Genomic DNA, 14015 nt, shown 5'->3' with positions numbered 1-14015 from the left:
AAGGAACACATCGGGAAGAAAGGAACGCGGCGGTAACTCATTCAGAATGGCAAACGAGCTGAAAGAGCTCCGCGGGTAATTAATTGTGCTCGCGCTTTACGCGGCCCTACGTGTGTCGGATAGCTGTAAATTAGCGTGACGGAAACGCCAGGGGACAGTGTGGGCTTTGCGCCGCTGATGTATCATGCTTGTCGACGAAATGAAGTAGATCGGATCGCGCGACGTGGATTAAAACGTGCGCCTCGCCAACGAATTTCGCCTCGAACTTAATAATGTGTGTCGTCCTGGAAACTGGCTTGGTATTTATGCATAGTAAAGTGTTCGGGATATGGACCTATTTTTTCTATGATTCTATTCTTCCTCTAACTATGGTTGCGTATTTTTCTTTTTTTTATACTTTTATTTAACCGTAATTCTTTTATATACTAATACTCTTAATACTAAATAAACTGTTTTTTTTTATATTGCAAGTTGTGTAAGTATTGTTTATTACTGAAAGTAATTGATTCGTTCTACTTTATGAAATACATATTCAGGATTACTAATTAAACGTTGCATTGAACTGATTTAAATTAAAGCTATAGTATTACAATTTCACGTTCAAAGTTATTTTTCCTGGAAACCGTGCAAGGAACCTCTTTCTTGGTTGCACTATGATTTATCAGACACTCTATATTTTCTTATTTTTTCTTCCTTAATTTTCCAAATTAAGGAACTTTCTAGATTGAAAAACCCCATTCTACAATTTTTACATATTAAAAAAGGAAACCACCTCCTTATCAATTGTACTACGATTAATCAGGCACCCTATACATACCTACTAATTTTTTTAAAAGGAACCACCTTCTTATCAGTTACTCTATGATTTACCAGACACTCCATACGTACCTAAATACATATTTCCAATTTTCTTACAGTTTTCGTCCCTTTTTTCTTTCTCACCTAAACTACAATACTTGCATTAGGTTACAACAGCCTCTAACTGTACCCTGCTCTTATCAGCAACACGTACCATTTTCCTCTGTGCACATAACAAAGAGTTAAGTAAATAAATAAAATGTGAAAAAACTTCCAAGGAGTGATTAAGATTAAACGTTAACGAGGATTACACAACATCCTGTGTCCAAACCACAAAAGAACTGAGCCAGCTGTGGAGCACCTCCAATTAACACTCTCTTTCAACAAAATCCTCATTCTTTGCGGCATTGTTCCGCGACGTTTCTCTGTATCGTAACCCTATCTGTCACATACTCTCTTCTTTTTTTCTTCACGTAGCTGGAAATCCCTGTACATACACGTTTCCTACCTACCGCACAAAACTGGACAGACCTGCTTCGACGGTAGAGCTAACAGGAAATTTCTCACTGATCTATTTCAGGAAGCAGGGAAGCAGCTTTCACGTACGCAATAAGTTCAGCGGGCGTAACGTACGCCGTGACCGCAGCTTGCAGCAGGGGCAACATCACCGCCTGCGGTTGCGAGCCCACCATAAGGTAAACTATCGCCTTTGCTTTTCTATTTCATTCGGCCTGGTTAAACGATGCTTATTCACGCGAGTGTATACTGTTCTGGTGTTTGTCCGCCTAGAGAATCGGCGTGTCGATCTTTTCGATTAAGGACGAGAGGAGAGATTGGGAATGATCGAAGATGCGGAGATTCTCTCGAGTCTCCATTTTCGATACTTTCTTAATGCGTTTCAGGTATATTGGGTTGTTTGACGATTTCATCCTTGTTTTCAGAAAATTGGAAAAATTCATGTTTATTGTTACATTGTTATTTGGGAATTGTTGCTAATATTTCGAAGGATAATTTCATGATAGAAAATTTTTCATTTCTTTGCTGTAACGATATAAGTAACGTAAACAGAGCGATTAGCTGGAATTTTCGTTCTATGTTACCAGAAGAAGAGACAAATTCTCGAACGCCAGGAAAAGACCAACATATTGTCCCAATTGTCCAAAATCACCAGAAATGTGTTCCAACTGTTTCAACCATGCTACGTAGTATAATGTTGTATTTTATTTTAAATATAAATGAATGTACAGTATAATATAGTGTGATATTCCATTAAATTCTTGCGTTACAAATGGGATTTTTATAAATTACTTGTAAAATCCTATTTAACTTGTTAACCGTGCCCCCACGGAAGCATACCCAGATATGGGTGACGTGGCGACGAACGTGTTAAAAGATAATTGCAATAACAGAAAGATTTTCAATGTCTTCAAATTCCCGGAAATAAGGTTCATCGACACACCGTCAAACCACCAATTATGAAATAAACATGACATTTTCCCCAAAGAAATACAGATATCGTCGATTTAACATAGAAAAGAAAACCCGGAACAGCCTTTACATAATAATAATAACAAAAATAATGACGTATCAAATTTAAAAACCGGTCGTTTGAAATTTCGTCCTTCCCCGTCTCTCCCACTGAAATATTCCTCCATGTAAATCTGCTCAATTTCAAACTTAATAAATCACGAACGTTTCGGGGTTCGTTTTTGCAGGACGAGAAAGGAGTTGCCACCGAACGGGTGGGAATGGGGCGGTTGCAGCGCGGACGTCACATACGGGATGAGGTAAGGATCGTTAACCTGATCCATAATGAATTCGCAGTCGGTTCCCTTTTGCACGTGTCACGTGCGTGTAAAACCTCCATGGCGCGGTGTACGTCACGACAGTTGTTATGCACGCGTGGATTTTAATATTATAATTTAATGTTAGGTTCGCGCGTAGGTTTCTGGACGCGAGGGAGGTCGAGGGTGACGCGAGGAGCCTGATGAACCTTCATAATAATAAGGCTGGACGGAAGGTGAGTAACGCCAGTCACAATTAATGAGACGTTACTTTTGACACGTGTAACATACGTACGGAATTGCGTGTATTTAGTTACCGGCCACGTGCTGTTTCCCACGCAATTTTAATTGAAACTTCGTATTCGCGTTTACCCTCGTATTACTGAATTTCAAACAACGACGGAGACAATGTGCTAATTAAAATGTAAATTTCATATCTCCGCCTTAAATATTAATTCGTCGATAAGATAAGAAGCTTCGTTGTTATCGTAAACTTTGACAATCTTTCGTGAATTTTAGTATTACTTTTTCGTTGGTTGCATTTGTGGAATTGGTTGAATAATATGTTGTGAGTGATGGCGTGAATGTAGCGTGTATGTCGAATCGTCTCGAGATTTGGAAAACGAGCGGATCATACAGGGTAACTACCCCCTAAAACAGGAGAACCGCGTTGTTATTGATATCAGAGAGTACGTGAGAATTCACGTATCACGATCAGATTATCATTATTCCTTTTTACGTGTGTTTATAGTTTATAAAATATATTGCTATTGAACTTATTATCACGTGTTATACAACCACAGCATTGTTGAAAATATTTCACGAAAATTATGAGAAATATAATTGTCGTCAAATTTTGGAGAAATAATTAATCGTTGATTATGAAAAGTTAGTGATATTTCTGATTGTACCGATTCAATTACCTTGCAGAAACAAAAGTCCGCGAAGTGTGCAAATTTTCAGCTATTTAGTCAGGTAGAAATGGGTGCTTAACGAGTTTCCAAGTGATTTCCTAGTCTCCAGAAATTTCCTGTAAATCGCTCGGTTCGCGCTTTTGAGCAATCCGTAATGCGGCCGTTCTCCACCTACTGATTTCCTCGAATTACACCGTAAATCGATTACTTTCGGTAATAACAGGTATAGAGGGTCGGGCCGGCAAATAACGGCTAAGAATTGATAAATACAGCCTCCATTCGTGGAATTTATACAGGGCGTCTGTTATAATAGCGTAGCTGCTCCACATAACAAAATTCCAGGCAGGAAATTACGGGTGCGTGGTGCAAATGTGAGACTTTATTGATTTTATCGCTCTTGATAATAGAACTTGCGTGAGTTCTTTTTACTCCGTTCTGTTTCACCCTTTCCATTACCGTCGTGTGTCTCTCATTTTCATTCTTATTTCGCGAAAGCAAATCGAACGGGATCGATTTATCTCACTTTATCCACTTTGAATTCCCCTTATCCTCTGATCCATCAATTTCAGTGATTTTTAAGATAAATTAGAAGTTGGAAATTCTGGAAAATTCACAAAAACTCGCCGGACAAATGCGGGATTGTCCGCGATAATTAGGAAAAAAATCACACAGCATTTTAAACTGGGAATTTCGTGGTATGTTTATTCGCTTTTTGTGAATTTCTTTATGAAAACGTCATAAATTATACTACCGAACCGCCGCGACTCTAATCTTCTTATCGATAACGGTCTAAACAATTCCAAGTAACTTTAATATCCTCGTCACAAAGATTCGTCGTCCTTTCTAACTTCCTCACCTCGTTAAAATAACAGTTTCCTCCGCGTAAAAATAAGAAAATTGCATAAAAATCTTAACTCACGACTCAACTACCCTAATCTTCTTGCCCAGCAGCGATCGAAAAAATTGTAAGTAAATTCAGTATTCATCCTTTGCCCCGGTATCCGCGATATCCCTCCGCAGAATTTTTCACGAAGAGCGATGGATTACGTGATTATTATATATTACAAGGCGCGCTATCGTAGATACCGCTCAGCGGAGAGCTCTGTTCGACCGGATTTACGAGCTAACGTAGGCATCGATTGCGCTCGGCCGACAGTCGATTGCGAACGTTGGAACAGAAGATAGAGATTTGAAGTTGCAACAGACGTCACGATCGACACTGGCTGGACTATGTGAATATTGTTTCTTTGCAGATAGTTAAAGCGCTGCTGCAAACGGAATGCAAATGTCACGGCGTGTCCGGCTCTTGCACCGTGAGAACCTGCTGGCGAACCTTGCCTAGTTTTCGTCAGATCGGCGATGCCCTGATGAAAAAGTATTACAGAGCCAGGCCCGTGATAGCGATTACACCGCCGCCACCCCCTACTATGCAGGTAATTTCCATAAAAGTGGGTCACTACGACGATCCAACGACGTGCAACAGGATTGCTACAGCCTCGTCTCGCAGCATCTCGAGAGGATATTTTCTTAGGATGTTTGAGGAGATACACGGGGATAACGCGTGTTTCTAGTGTTTAACGCGCAATCGATGTGCACAGCAATTTGTTCACAGGAGAGTGTTGCTTTTAACGCGTCGCGGATCCTGAATACTTACACTGGGAGCGGTAATTTCAGTTTTTGAACAGGCTTGATGGATCGGAACTTTCTCTTTCGGGATTTTTTCACGCGAAATGTTTTGTAATTTGTAGTTTGGTGATTAGTTGATTGAAGTATTATTTCGAGTTAGCTTTGAGTCTTGAATCATTTTTTCCCATTTTATTGGTAAAGCTGTTATAGTAAAACTATAATTTTTCCTCTCTGATAACGAAAGTTCTTTTATACGAATATTTTGGAACACTCGAAGAAAAGAAGGAATACTGTATGAAAAGTAAATTCGATCGAGGTGCTTCGGAGATTGCAATCGCTAAATTGTGATTTTTTCCAAATTTTTCGAACGATTTATCTGTTCTTTCAGAGTTTAGATACGCTGCATTCGACGTCGGCAGAGATGGTGCCGATTTTAGGGAACGACGCGAAGACTCAGGGGAAACCGAACGACGTTGGCAAGACAAGGCACGACCGGCAACCTCCAAAGAAAGCCACGAAACCGAGAAGGCCACACTTGGTGCTGAAGAGAACGAAATCGAACGGTGGATCGAGCGTGGGACAGAAGAGGATTCCAAAGAGAAGCGAGCTGGTTTTCCTCCAGCCATCCCCTAATTACTGCGAGCCAGACTTGGCGCAAGGCAGTCTCGGAACGCAGGGCAGATACTGTAATCGCACCAGCAAAGGTGAATTATGTTAAATTTCATTCGACGAATTTAATCGAATCAAGTTTACCTAAAAAAGAATACGTTACTTTTCGAAAAATATTATTCAGCTTGATGAGCTGAAATTTTCCTAAAAAAGAATATGTTATTTCTCGAATTAATGGCAATTCCTATGAAACAAATGGAACCTCTTTCTGTTCTCTGTAGCATACAAAATTTCTGCACCAAATTTCTTCCAATAAAATGAAAGAAAACATTTCTTTCTCTATTTGACAAAGTCACTTATATTTTTTTCACTTTATGTATTTTTAAACATGCGTAACAATATGGTACCTTGGTCTCTCCAATTTTAAATCAAACGTAAACTTCCTTTCATTTTTCCTACACAAAAGAAGAAATTTGTGTTTGAAACCATTTAAATTGCTTATAAAAATTGCCTCCTACCCCGTATCTAAGGAAGACAATTAGGTGGCCAGTTTTACGAGGCCCACCGAGCTCTGGTGCTTAAGATCGACCGTAAAACTCGTTAATATTTCAGGTACCGATGGATGCGATCTGATGTGCTGCGGCCGCGGCTACAACACGCACCAGTTCACAAGAACGTGGCAGTGCAGATGCAAATTTCATTGGTGCTGCCGTGTGCATTGCGAGACGTGCACAGAGCGTACCGAGGAGTACACGTGCAAATAAACTGTTCGAACTCGCGATCTCGCCGATGTAAATATTTTCATGTGTAGATGTAACAAGCGGCGAAGAGATTTGCTCGGCATCGGTCAAACACGCGAGATATCACTCGCGAGCCGAAAATAATCAGGCCGCGAAGCGATGTTTCTCTGCCAAGTTAACGCGCTTCCAACAACCACGATCGACAGAGCGAGCGTTCCCCTTTGCGATTGATAACATCGACTCTAGATTAACAGATTTCACCGCGAGCTTTTTGTCAAATTCTCGTTGTTTAACGTAGGCGAAAAATAATAGTAATCGTAGAGATCTTACGTCGAAACGTGAAAGCTTCGAGATATTAGAAAAGCTCGAGTGATCACTTTGGAAGTGTAAGAAAGACGAATTCAACGCTGAATGGATTCTTTTCACGATTAAGCTAATTTTAATTCACCATTGGAGAACTTCTCGAAGGATCGAGCGAGTTGTTAGAGCGTCGCGAAGTTCAGAAACGGCGGACAAAGGTGTAGCTGATTTCCCAGCGAGGATAATTACCTCGTAAACCCGAGGGTGTCGAATCGAATGAAAATTCAAGCACGACGTGTAACACCGATATTACCTTGGTACCTGTTACACGATTCGTCGCCGACGAACGGGTAATTATAAGATACGCGAACCTCCGATAGCTTCGAAACGTATACCTCCCGTCTCTCCTTCATTCGGGTTTCCCAAGGAGCGTTTTATGATTCATTGTTCCCACCCTCGTTCAACCCTACCGAGCCCGTTCCTGCGTAACGAAATGCATATTTAAAGCGAAACGATGCTTGTAAGTAGCTGGACTTAATGTCGAGAATACGAGTAGCGATAACACGATAAGACGTAGGAGAACCGACGATCGACGTATCGTTCGATCTTTCGCTATGTAATTCTCTGTATAAAGTATAATATCAGTTCGTTCGTATAGATATGAGAAAAGGAAAACATACACTTGGAGTATAGAGGTCCGTAAGGTAGCTAATAAACGTTAACGAACTCCTATCAATGTGTGCATTTACACGTATAAAAAACTATCGCTCGAGACGATTACTGTTCTAACAGAGCCCAGTGTGGTATACAGGCTTAGATAGAAGTAACACGTAAATTATTATTTATTAAAGAGCGTTTAAATTATAAAGGTAAGCAGTGTATTCGCTTTCTACTCGACGACTAATAAATTAGAATCGCATTCTTCTTTTTTCTTTTTCTTTCCTTTTCCCCGAGCTGAGTCGTTATTATTCACCCCCTTTTCTCGCGACCGCGTGCTCCCTCCGGTTGGGGAAACGACCATAAAGTGTATATGCGCGTGACGAACGACGCGTAAGCTGGAGACAGAAGGATTAATGAGGGCGAAAGTGAGTCAGGTATTTGGCTGGAAAGAATAGAGGGGGCGAGATAATTTTTATGAGACTTGTGACCCAGGTAAACGGGCCGTATACACGGTGTACCAAACGTCGGCAATGATTGACCTGGGCACTATATAAGATGGCGAACCACTTGGGGATATTATTTTCGGTGGTAACGCGAAACAGCGCGTTTCGGAGAGTGGATACTTCTGAGCAGCTAATTTGATCGCGGTTGAAACGGTGAGTGCATTGTTGAAATACTCTTTATCGACGGTAGGACACTAACGTGGGGAATACCCAGTGGTTCGAGAAGTCCTTTTTTATATTTTCGTTTGAAAAATATCGTTAGATTGAATAATTGGTTCAAGTGGTCCAAGAAATTTTTATTTTCATATTTTTCATATTTTCATAATTCACATAGGGTGTATTAATGTTAGTATTCAAGGGTTAAGAATTCTGTGTTTGAAATACCGACACGTGTCTATATAATTGTCACGTATATTTAAATTTTTTTAAAAGAAATTTTTATATCTATCGTGCCCTCTTTATTTCAGATTTTGCGTTACGGTTATGTCAGCAATGATTCCGGGTATGCAGAATCATTGTCATTACGGACCGACCGAGTATCGTATCGTGCCAACGCCGTTGCTGGCATTACCGCCGAATCACGTTTTACTGTTCTGTCTTTGCCCGTGTGGAATGCACAGGACCCATTTTACCATCCACCGGAACGTTCTGTTCAATCAGATGACCAGAAACCAGTCGATAACGCAGCATATGCGAACCCAACCGCACATACAGAGGCTCGCGGAAATGCAACTGCAGGCTAGATTTCGCCGATCGGTAAATCGAAAAGAAAACAACGGGACGATAGAAGTGGTCAACGAGGAAGAAGATGGAATCGATCGATGAATTTGCTAGGATCCAAGAATATTTTGTGTATTTTCATAATAATATCACGACTACGTCTGTTACATTGCAGGCTATACCAACTAAATTAAGATGTGTTGTTCTTCTTAATCTTATTCTAGAAGATTGTACTAGAAATGTGAGAAAATGTTACAAAGTTGTTCTTTGGACTACTGTTAATTGTAATTGTTTTTAATTAGCAGTACGTATGATGTATTTGATAAGTGTTTATATTAAAAATCACTTGATATGTATAAACATAGAAAATATATTATAAATGTTGTAATGGTGTACATATGTAAGACGTGTTAAGTATAACAAAACAATATAAAACGTTCCTTATAAATACAGTCTTTCACCATCCCTCTCACAGATACCTTTCAACAATTATATTAGTATAAGATATATATATATATAGTATCTTTGTTTTAATTATTATGCTTTCATATTTTATTGCACGTACATTGCACGAAGTAGTGCAATAATCTCTATAAAGGGAATGAATATTAGTCTTATCGATTTTAAAATAGAAACATACAGTTACGAAAATGTGTATAAACCAGTATAAAAAAATTAGTTTAAATGTGTCATGTTGCATTTTTACTTAGAAAGTAATGCTTCAGCTTATCTTATCCTTACAACTAAAGGTTTCTTTAAACCTTACATTCGTGCTAGCTATTTTAAAAGTTTTTTAACAATTTTTGTGCCTCCTGTTTGGCATCGTGATCATCTTTATTTCGCGCGGAATATTCAGCGGTCAGTTTTAAATATTTCAAAGCTAATTCCTTTTGATTCAATTTTAAATAGGTTTTTCCCAACATCAGTAAATTCTGACTATAGAAATTGGGGTCAATTTCTTCTGCATTTTCGAAATATTTTAATGCTTCTTCGTAGGATGAAACTGGTGGTTCCCCAAATATTACTGATGCAATTTTTCTTTGATACCATGTTAAATCTGCAACTTGATAACACCAGGTCCCTAACATATACATAAGTGTTGGTTCTTTTGGATTCAGTTCTATTGCTCTCTGCAATATCAGATACATTTGTAAATCTAACAATTCCTTATTATCTTATACTATATTATTGAATAAAGTATTTCAATCTGTATATAATATAACATGTACCAGCATATGTTTTTTGATGTTATATGATTCTTTTATTTGTGCTCTTGTTCCCTCATAAAGAGTCTTAGAATTAAGAAGAATTGATGCCCACTTGTGTGCAGCCCAATGATCCTCTTTTATTTTGAGGGCTTCCAATATGAAACTGTAAGCTTCGAAAATCAATTTTTTCCCATCTACCTCATTGGCTGCCTTAGACATTTTATACATTGCTCTACATAAACGCCATATAATATCAACATCTCCACTATCCTATAAGAATTCATAGCTATATAATTTTATCTATCGATGTATTTAAATCTAATATAAAAATATGATTACTTTGTAATTTGCCAAAAGTTTATATATTTCTTGGTACTTTTCTTGATCATATAATGCATCAGCTTTTGCTATTAGAAGTTCCTTTGTAGTTATAACTGTTTCATTTTCACCTTTCTTTTTACTGAGGCCCCAAATACCCATTGCAGTAATTGAAGACACGGTAAATAATTTTGTTGTGAATGTACGCCGATTGCTTTTCTATTAATGAATTCTAATTAAACCCTTCTGTATAATATGTTAGTTATATTATCAAATTAGATTGCAATAAACTTTAAAAATGCCATGTAATTTCAGAAAATTAATAAAAAATAAACTATTCGAGCTTAGATATAATTGCAAACCTTTTGTGAGAATTGAAAACTTCTATGGACAAATGTTCTTTGTAATATTTTTATATCTCTGGTCACAGATAACACTTTTCTTAGCGACATATTAAATTATAGTATTTACAGTATAAAATAAAAAATTCCTACAATATTTAATATATTTAAAATTGTCTAATAAACAATTCTGACAGATAAATGCAAAAGTTCCACGTCAGAATAGAAGGTAGAATACATGTAAACTTAACATCGTAAACAGAACCTGCTCATGCAATTACATATATCGATATTAAAAATTCGATATTTTCGATTTGATCTATCGCTGATATTTGCATTCTGCTCAAAACATTTAATACAATTAATAATGTGAAATATACAATTTTATACCTGGTTGAAATATATTATACGTTTTTAAATAATATGTCGTTTCAAAATTTAAACTAATTGCATTTTATACAATATGCCTCTGTTTAGTTACATTATTATCTGATATGTTGAAAACAATATATACCTTTCCATTCAAATTATATTTTATTAAATGCGTATTATTACATTTAGTATGTGTATGCTTTTTCTTAAAAATTTATAATTTAATTCTTAAAGATCAAAATATAAATCGAGATATTTTTGTAATTAAGGTTGGCATAAGCTTCTGGTGTTGACGAAACCAAAGGAGCATTTCCATACATCGAATAAAAATGATTTTTGCAAGATCTACTATGTATTTATTCCGTGATGAAACTCTTGTAAATTCAGTTTTATCATTTACTATCAGAAACGCACATGTAAATACGTACTATATAAAGAAGTTGATTTTATAAATTCAACAACAAAAATTTCGCGGTGTTTTATCGAAAGTGAATTAAAAATTTGTAATAATTTATGGTTGAATTTTAATTACATTTCTAAAAATGCGTTGGGCTTTTCCAAAACCTCTTTACTATTACACAACCGGTATAACTATTGTCGGTTCTGTTTACTTACTAAAGTAATGTATTTACATTTTTACAGTTAAAATGTTTATTCGTAATTTGTGTTTCTAATATAGTATTGCATGACGCATCACTTATTTTATATTAACAATGAAAATATCTATAAAATATAAAAAATGTATATAAATGTGGAATTATTTTTATATCTTTATCTTTATACATTGTATTATTTATAGAGATTATCTAGGTGGAGTTGTTTATCAGACAAATGAACATATGAAGGATAAAATAGTTATTGTGACAGGAGCAAACAGTGGAATTGGTAGAGAAGTAGCTCTTGATTTAGCCAAACATGAAGCCACAGTTATAATGGCCTGCAGAGATATGGATAAATGTGAAATTGTATTGCTATTAATACTGATATTTTATATAATGTGTTAAGTTGACAATGATATTGTTAATTTTAATTATTTTATCATTGTTATTTCATAATAATGTTAGCATTGATGAAACTTTTATTTCAATACTTGTCTCTGTTTTAGGAACGTGTTCAGATGGTAATGGAAACTAGGAATAAATATATTTATTGTAGAAAATGTGATTTAGCATCTCAAACAAGTATTAGAAATTTTGTAAATGAATTTAAGAAAGGTATGTAATTATATTCTGCATAACAATTTGACGGTATATTTTAATTATATACATAAAACTAATAATTACTAACAGGGAACTATGAACTGTGTAATTTTTATATATTAAGAAACAAATTTCTTTTAAAATGATGAAATTGTTTTGGAATAGACCTATAATATAAACTACATTTTCTATTTCAATTCTAGAGCACAAGAAACTCCATATTCTTATAAATAATGCAGGAGTAATGTCATGTCCTAAAACCTATACTGAAGAAGGAATTGAAATGCAGCTTGGTGTAAATCATATGGGACACTTTTTGTTAACAAATTTATTGTTAGATGTTTTAAAAGATTCTGCACCAGCAAGAATTATAAATGTTTCCAGTGCTGCACACAAGCGTGGAAAAATTAACCTAAAGGATTTAAATAGTCAAGAGGATTATGAACCTAGTGCAGCATATGCACAGAGCAAATTAGCTAATATCTTATTTACAAGAGAATTGGCAAATAAATTAAAAGGTGTGGTTATTTTGGTACAAAGTAGTTCTTCTGTTTATAAAAGGGTTCAATAAAGAAGCCCGTTAATAATCAATTATTTTTCTTATGTCATTTAGGTACTGATGTAACAGTAAATGCAGTTCATCCTGGTATTGTGCGAACAGGAATAACGCGACATATGGGCCTTGCTCAATATTTTTTAGGTCGAATACTTATAAATACAATAACATGGATATTTATTAAGCCACCCACGAGGGGAGCACAGCCTATTTTATTTCTTGCATTAGATCCATCTGTGAAAGATGTAACTGGAGCCTATTTCGAGTAAGTTTCAATATATTTAACTAAAAATGATAGTAATTAAATACTTTGTACTTTTGTTGTAGGAAGAATAAAACGCACGATCTTACTATAAATGCAAAAAATGACGATATTGCAAGATGGCTGTGGGAAGTTAGTGCAAAATGGACGAGGTTAAATGTTGTATAAATAGTTGTAAACTTATACGAAACTTATTTAAAACTTACAATGAATTGTTTAATAATGTATTATATAAAAAGCTGTTCTGAAATTTTTAATATTAATTTGTTTTATTTGTGATTACCCTCGTACTTTATCACATCGAAATTTATGAAAAATTGCGTCATGAAAAGTAGCGTCACTGTTTTTTTGTAAAACACAAACTAATTCTATTATTTTTATCGAGAAATGTGTATTATGTATATTTTTCCATTTCTACACATGTAGGTACAAATATTCAAAGTATTAACATAGTAACTCACCGGCCCTTCGTTTCCCAACTGCGATATTCCACGTTGATACGTTTGCAACCTACTGAATGTCCTTTTTGTTTATAAAATCACATTACACTGTCTTCTATGTCAAATTTAGCGTTCACTTTAAATGTTTCACAGAATAAAAGTCACAAGAACTACGAAAACGCGTAAAAAAGCTAAAAAAATACACAAATTTCCAATTTTCAACTAATCACACGTCCGAACGAAAGTACCGAACAATTACTACTAACAATAAGCAAGCAGTTCAAATATTTTGCGCGGTAATTACTACGGAGTTCAAATAAGATCTTCAAGTAAAAATAAGCCACATAACAAAGATGTCGAATATTTTTCAAATAAATTTTAACATTTTCTAAAAATATAACATTTTTTTCTAAAAAATTATAACGTTGCTTCCTATCACAATTTTTATTATTTTACATATGAAAGTATACGGATGACACTGAACAACACTACTTAATTTTGACAAATTATATATTTTGTAAAATATTAACAATTTTCGTTATTTATTTTATGTAATATTATATTAACTGAACTATAAACTAATTATTAGTAAACTATTTGATGACATTCTTTTCTTTCCTGCAGTTATTTCATTTGAAATTAAAGCAAATAAAGTAATGCGCATG

The 14015-nt window shown here is 35.7% G+C and overlaps 3 protein-coding genes across 3 annotated transcripts in view; 2 read left to right on the top strand and 1 right to left on the bottom strand.

Moving 5' to 3' along the window:
- Nucleotides 1-6495, top strand: part of LOC108575386 (protein Wnt-7b) — a 109200-nt gene extending 102705 nt beyond the window's left edge. The window contains exons 3-8 of the mRNA XM_017938162.1: nt 1379-1493; nt 2514-2585; nt 2731-2818; nt 4750-4929; nt 5511-5826; nt 6344-6495. Coding sequence (XP_017793651.1) covers nt 1379-1493; nt 2514-2585; nt 2731-2818; nt 4750-4929; nt 5511-5826; nt 6344-6495 — 923 coding nt within the window. The remainder of the gene's footprint in view (nt 1-1378; nt 1494-2513; nt 2586-2730; nt 2819-4749; nt 4930-5510; nt 5827-6343) is intronic.
- Nucleotides 6496-9436: 2941 nt separating this feature from the next.
- On the bottom strand, nt 9437-10632 carry LOC108575375 (regulator of microtubule dynamics protein 1-like). The gene is made up of 4 exons (XM_017938150.1): nt 10543-10632; nt 10202-10399; nt 9884-10132; nt 9437-9784 (listed from the first exon to the last, which is right to left on the bottom strand). Exons 1-4 carry the CDS (start codon nt 10630-10632, stop codon nt 9437-9439), a joined length of 885 nt encoding a protein of 294 aa, XP_017793639.1.
- An 803-nt stretch (nt 10633-11435) lies between these two features.
- Nucleotides 11436-13078, top strand: LOC108575366 (retinol dehydrogenase 13-like). Its single transcript, XM_017938139.1, has 6 exons — nt 11436-11512; nt 11693-11858; nt 11999-12107; nt 12296-12610; nt 12706-12913; nt 12976-13078. The coding sequence occupies exons 1-6, from the start codon at nt 11436-11438 to the stop codon at nt 13076-13078; spliced, it is 978 nt and encodes a 325-aa protein (XP_017793628.1).
- Nucleotides 13079-14015: the final 937 nt, after the last annotated feature.

This window comes from Habropoda laboriosa, unplaced genomic scaffold, assembly GCF_001263275.1.
Source record: "Habropoda laboriosa isolate 0110345459 unplaced genomic scaffold, ASM126327v1 scaffold143, whole genome shotgun sequence".
NCBI lineage: Eukaryota > Metazoa > Arthropoda > Insecta > Hymenoptera > Apidae > Habropoda > Habropoda laboriosa.
This window is presented reverse-complemented; position numbering and strand designations above follow the sequence as displayed.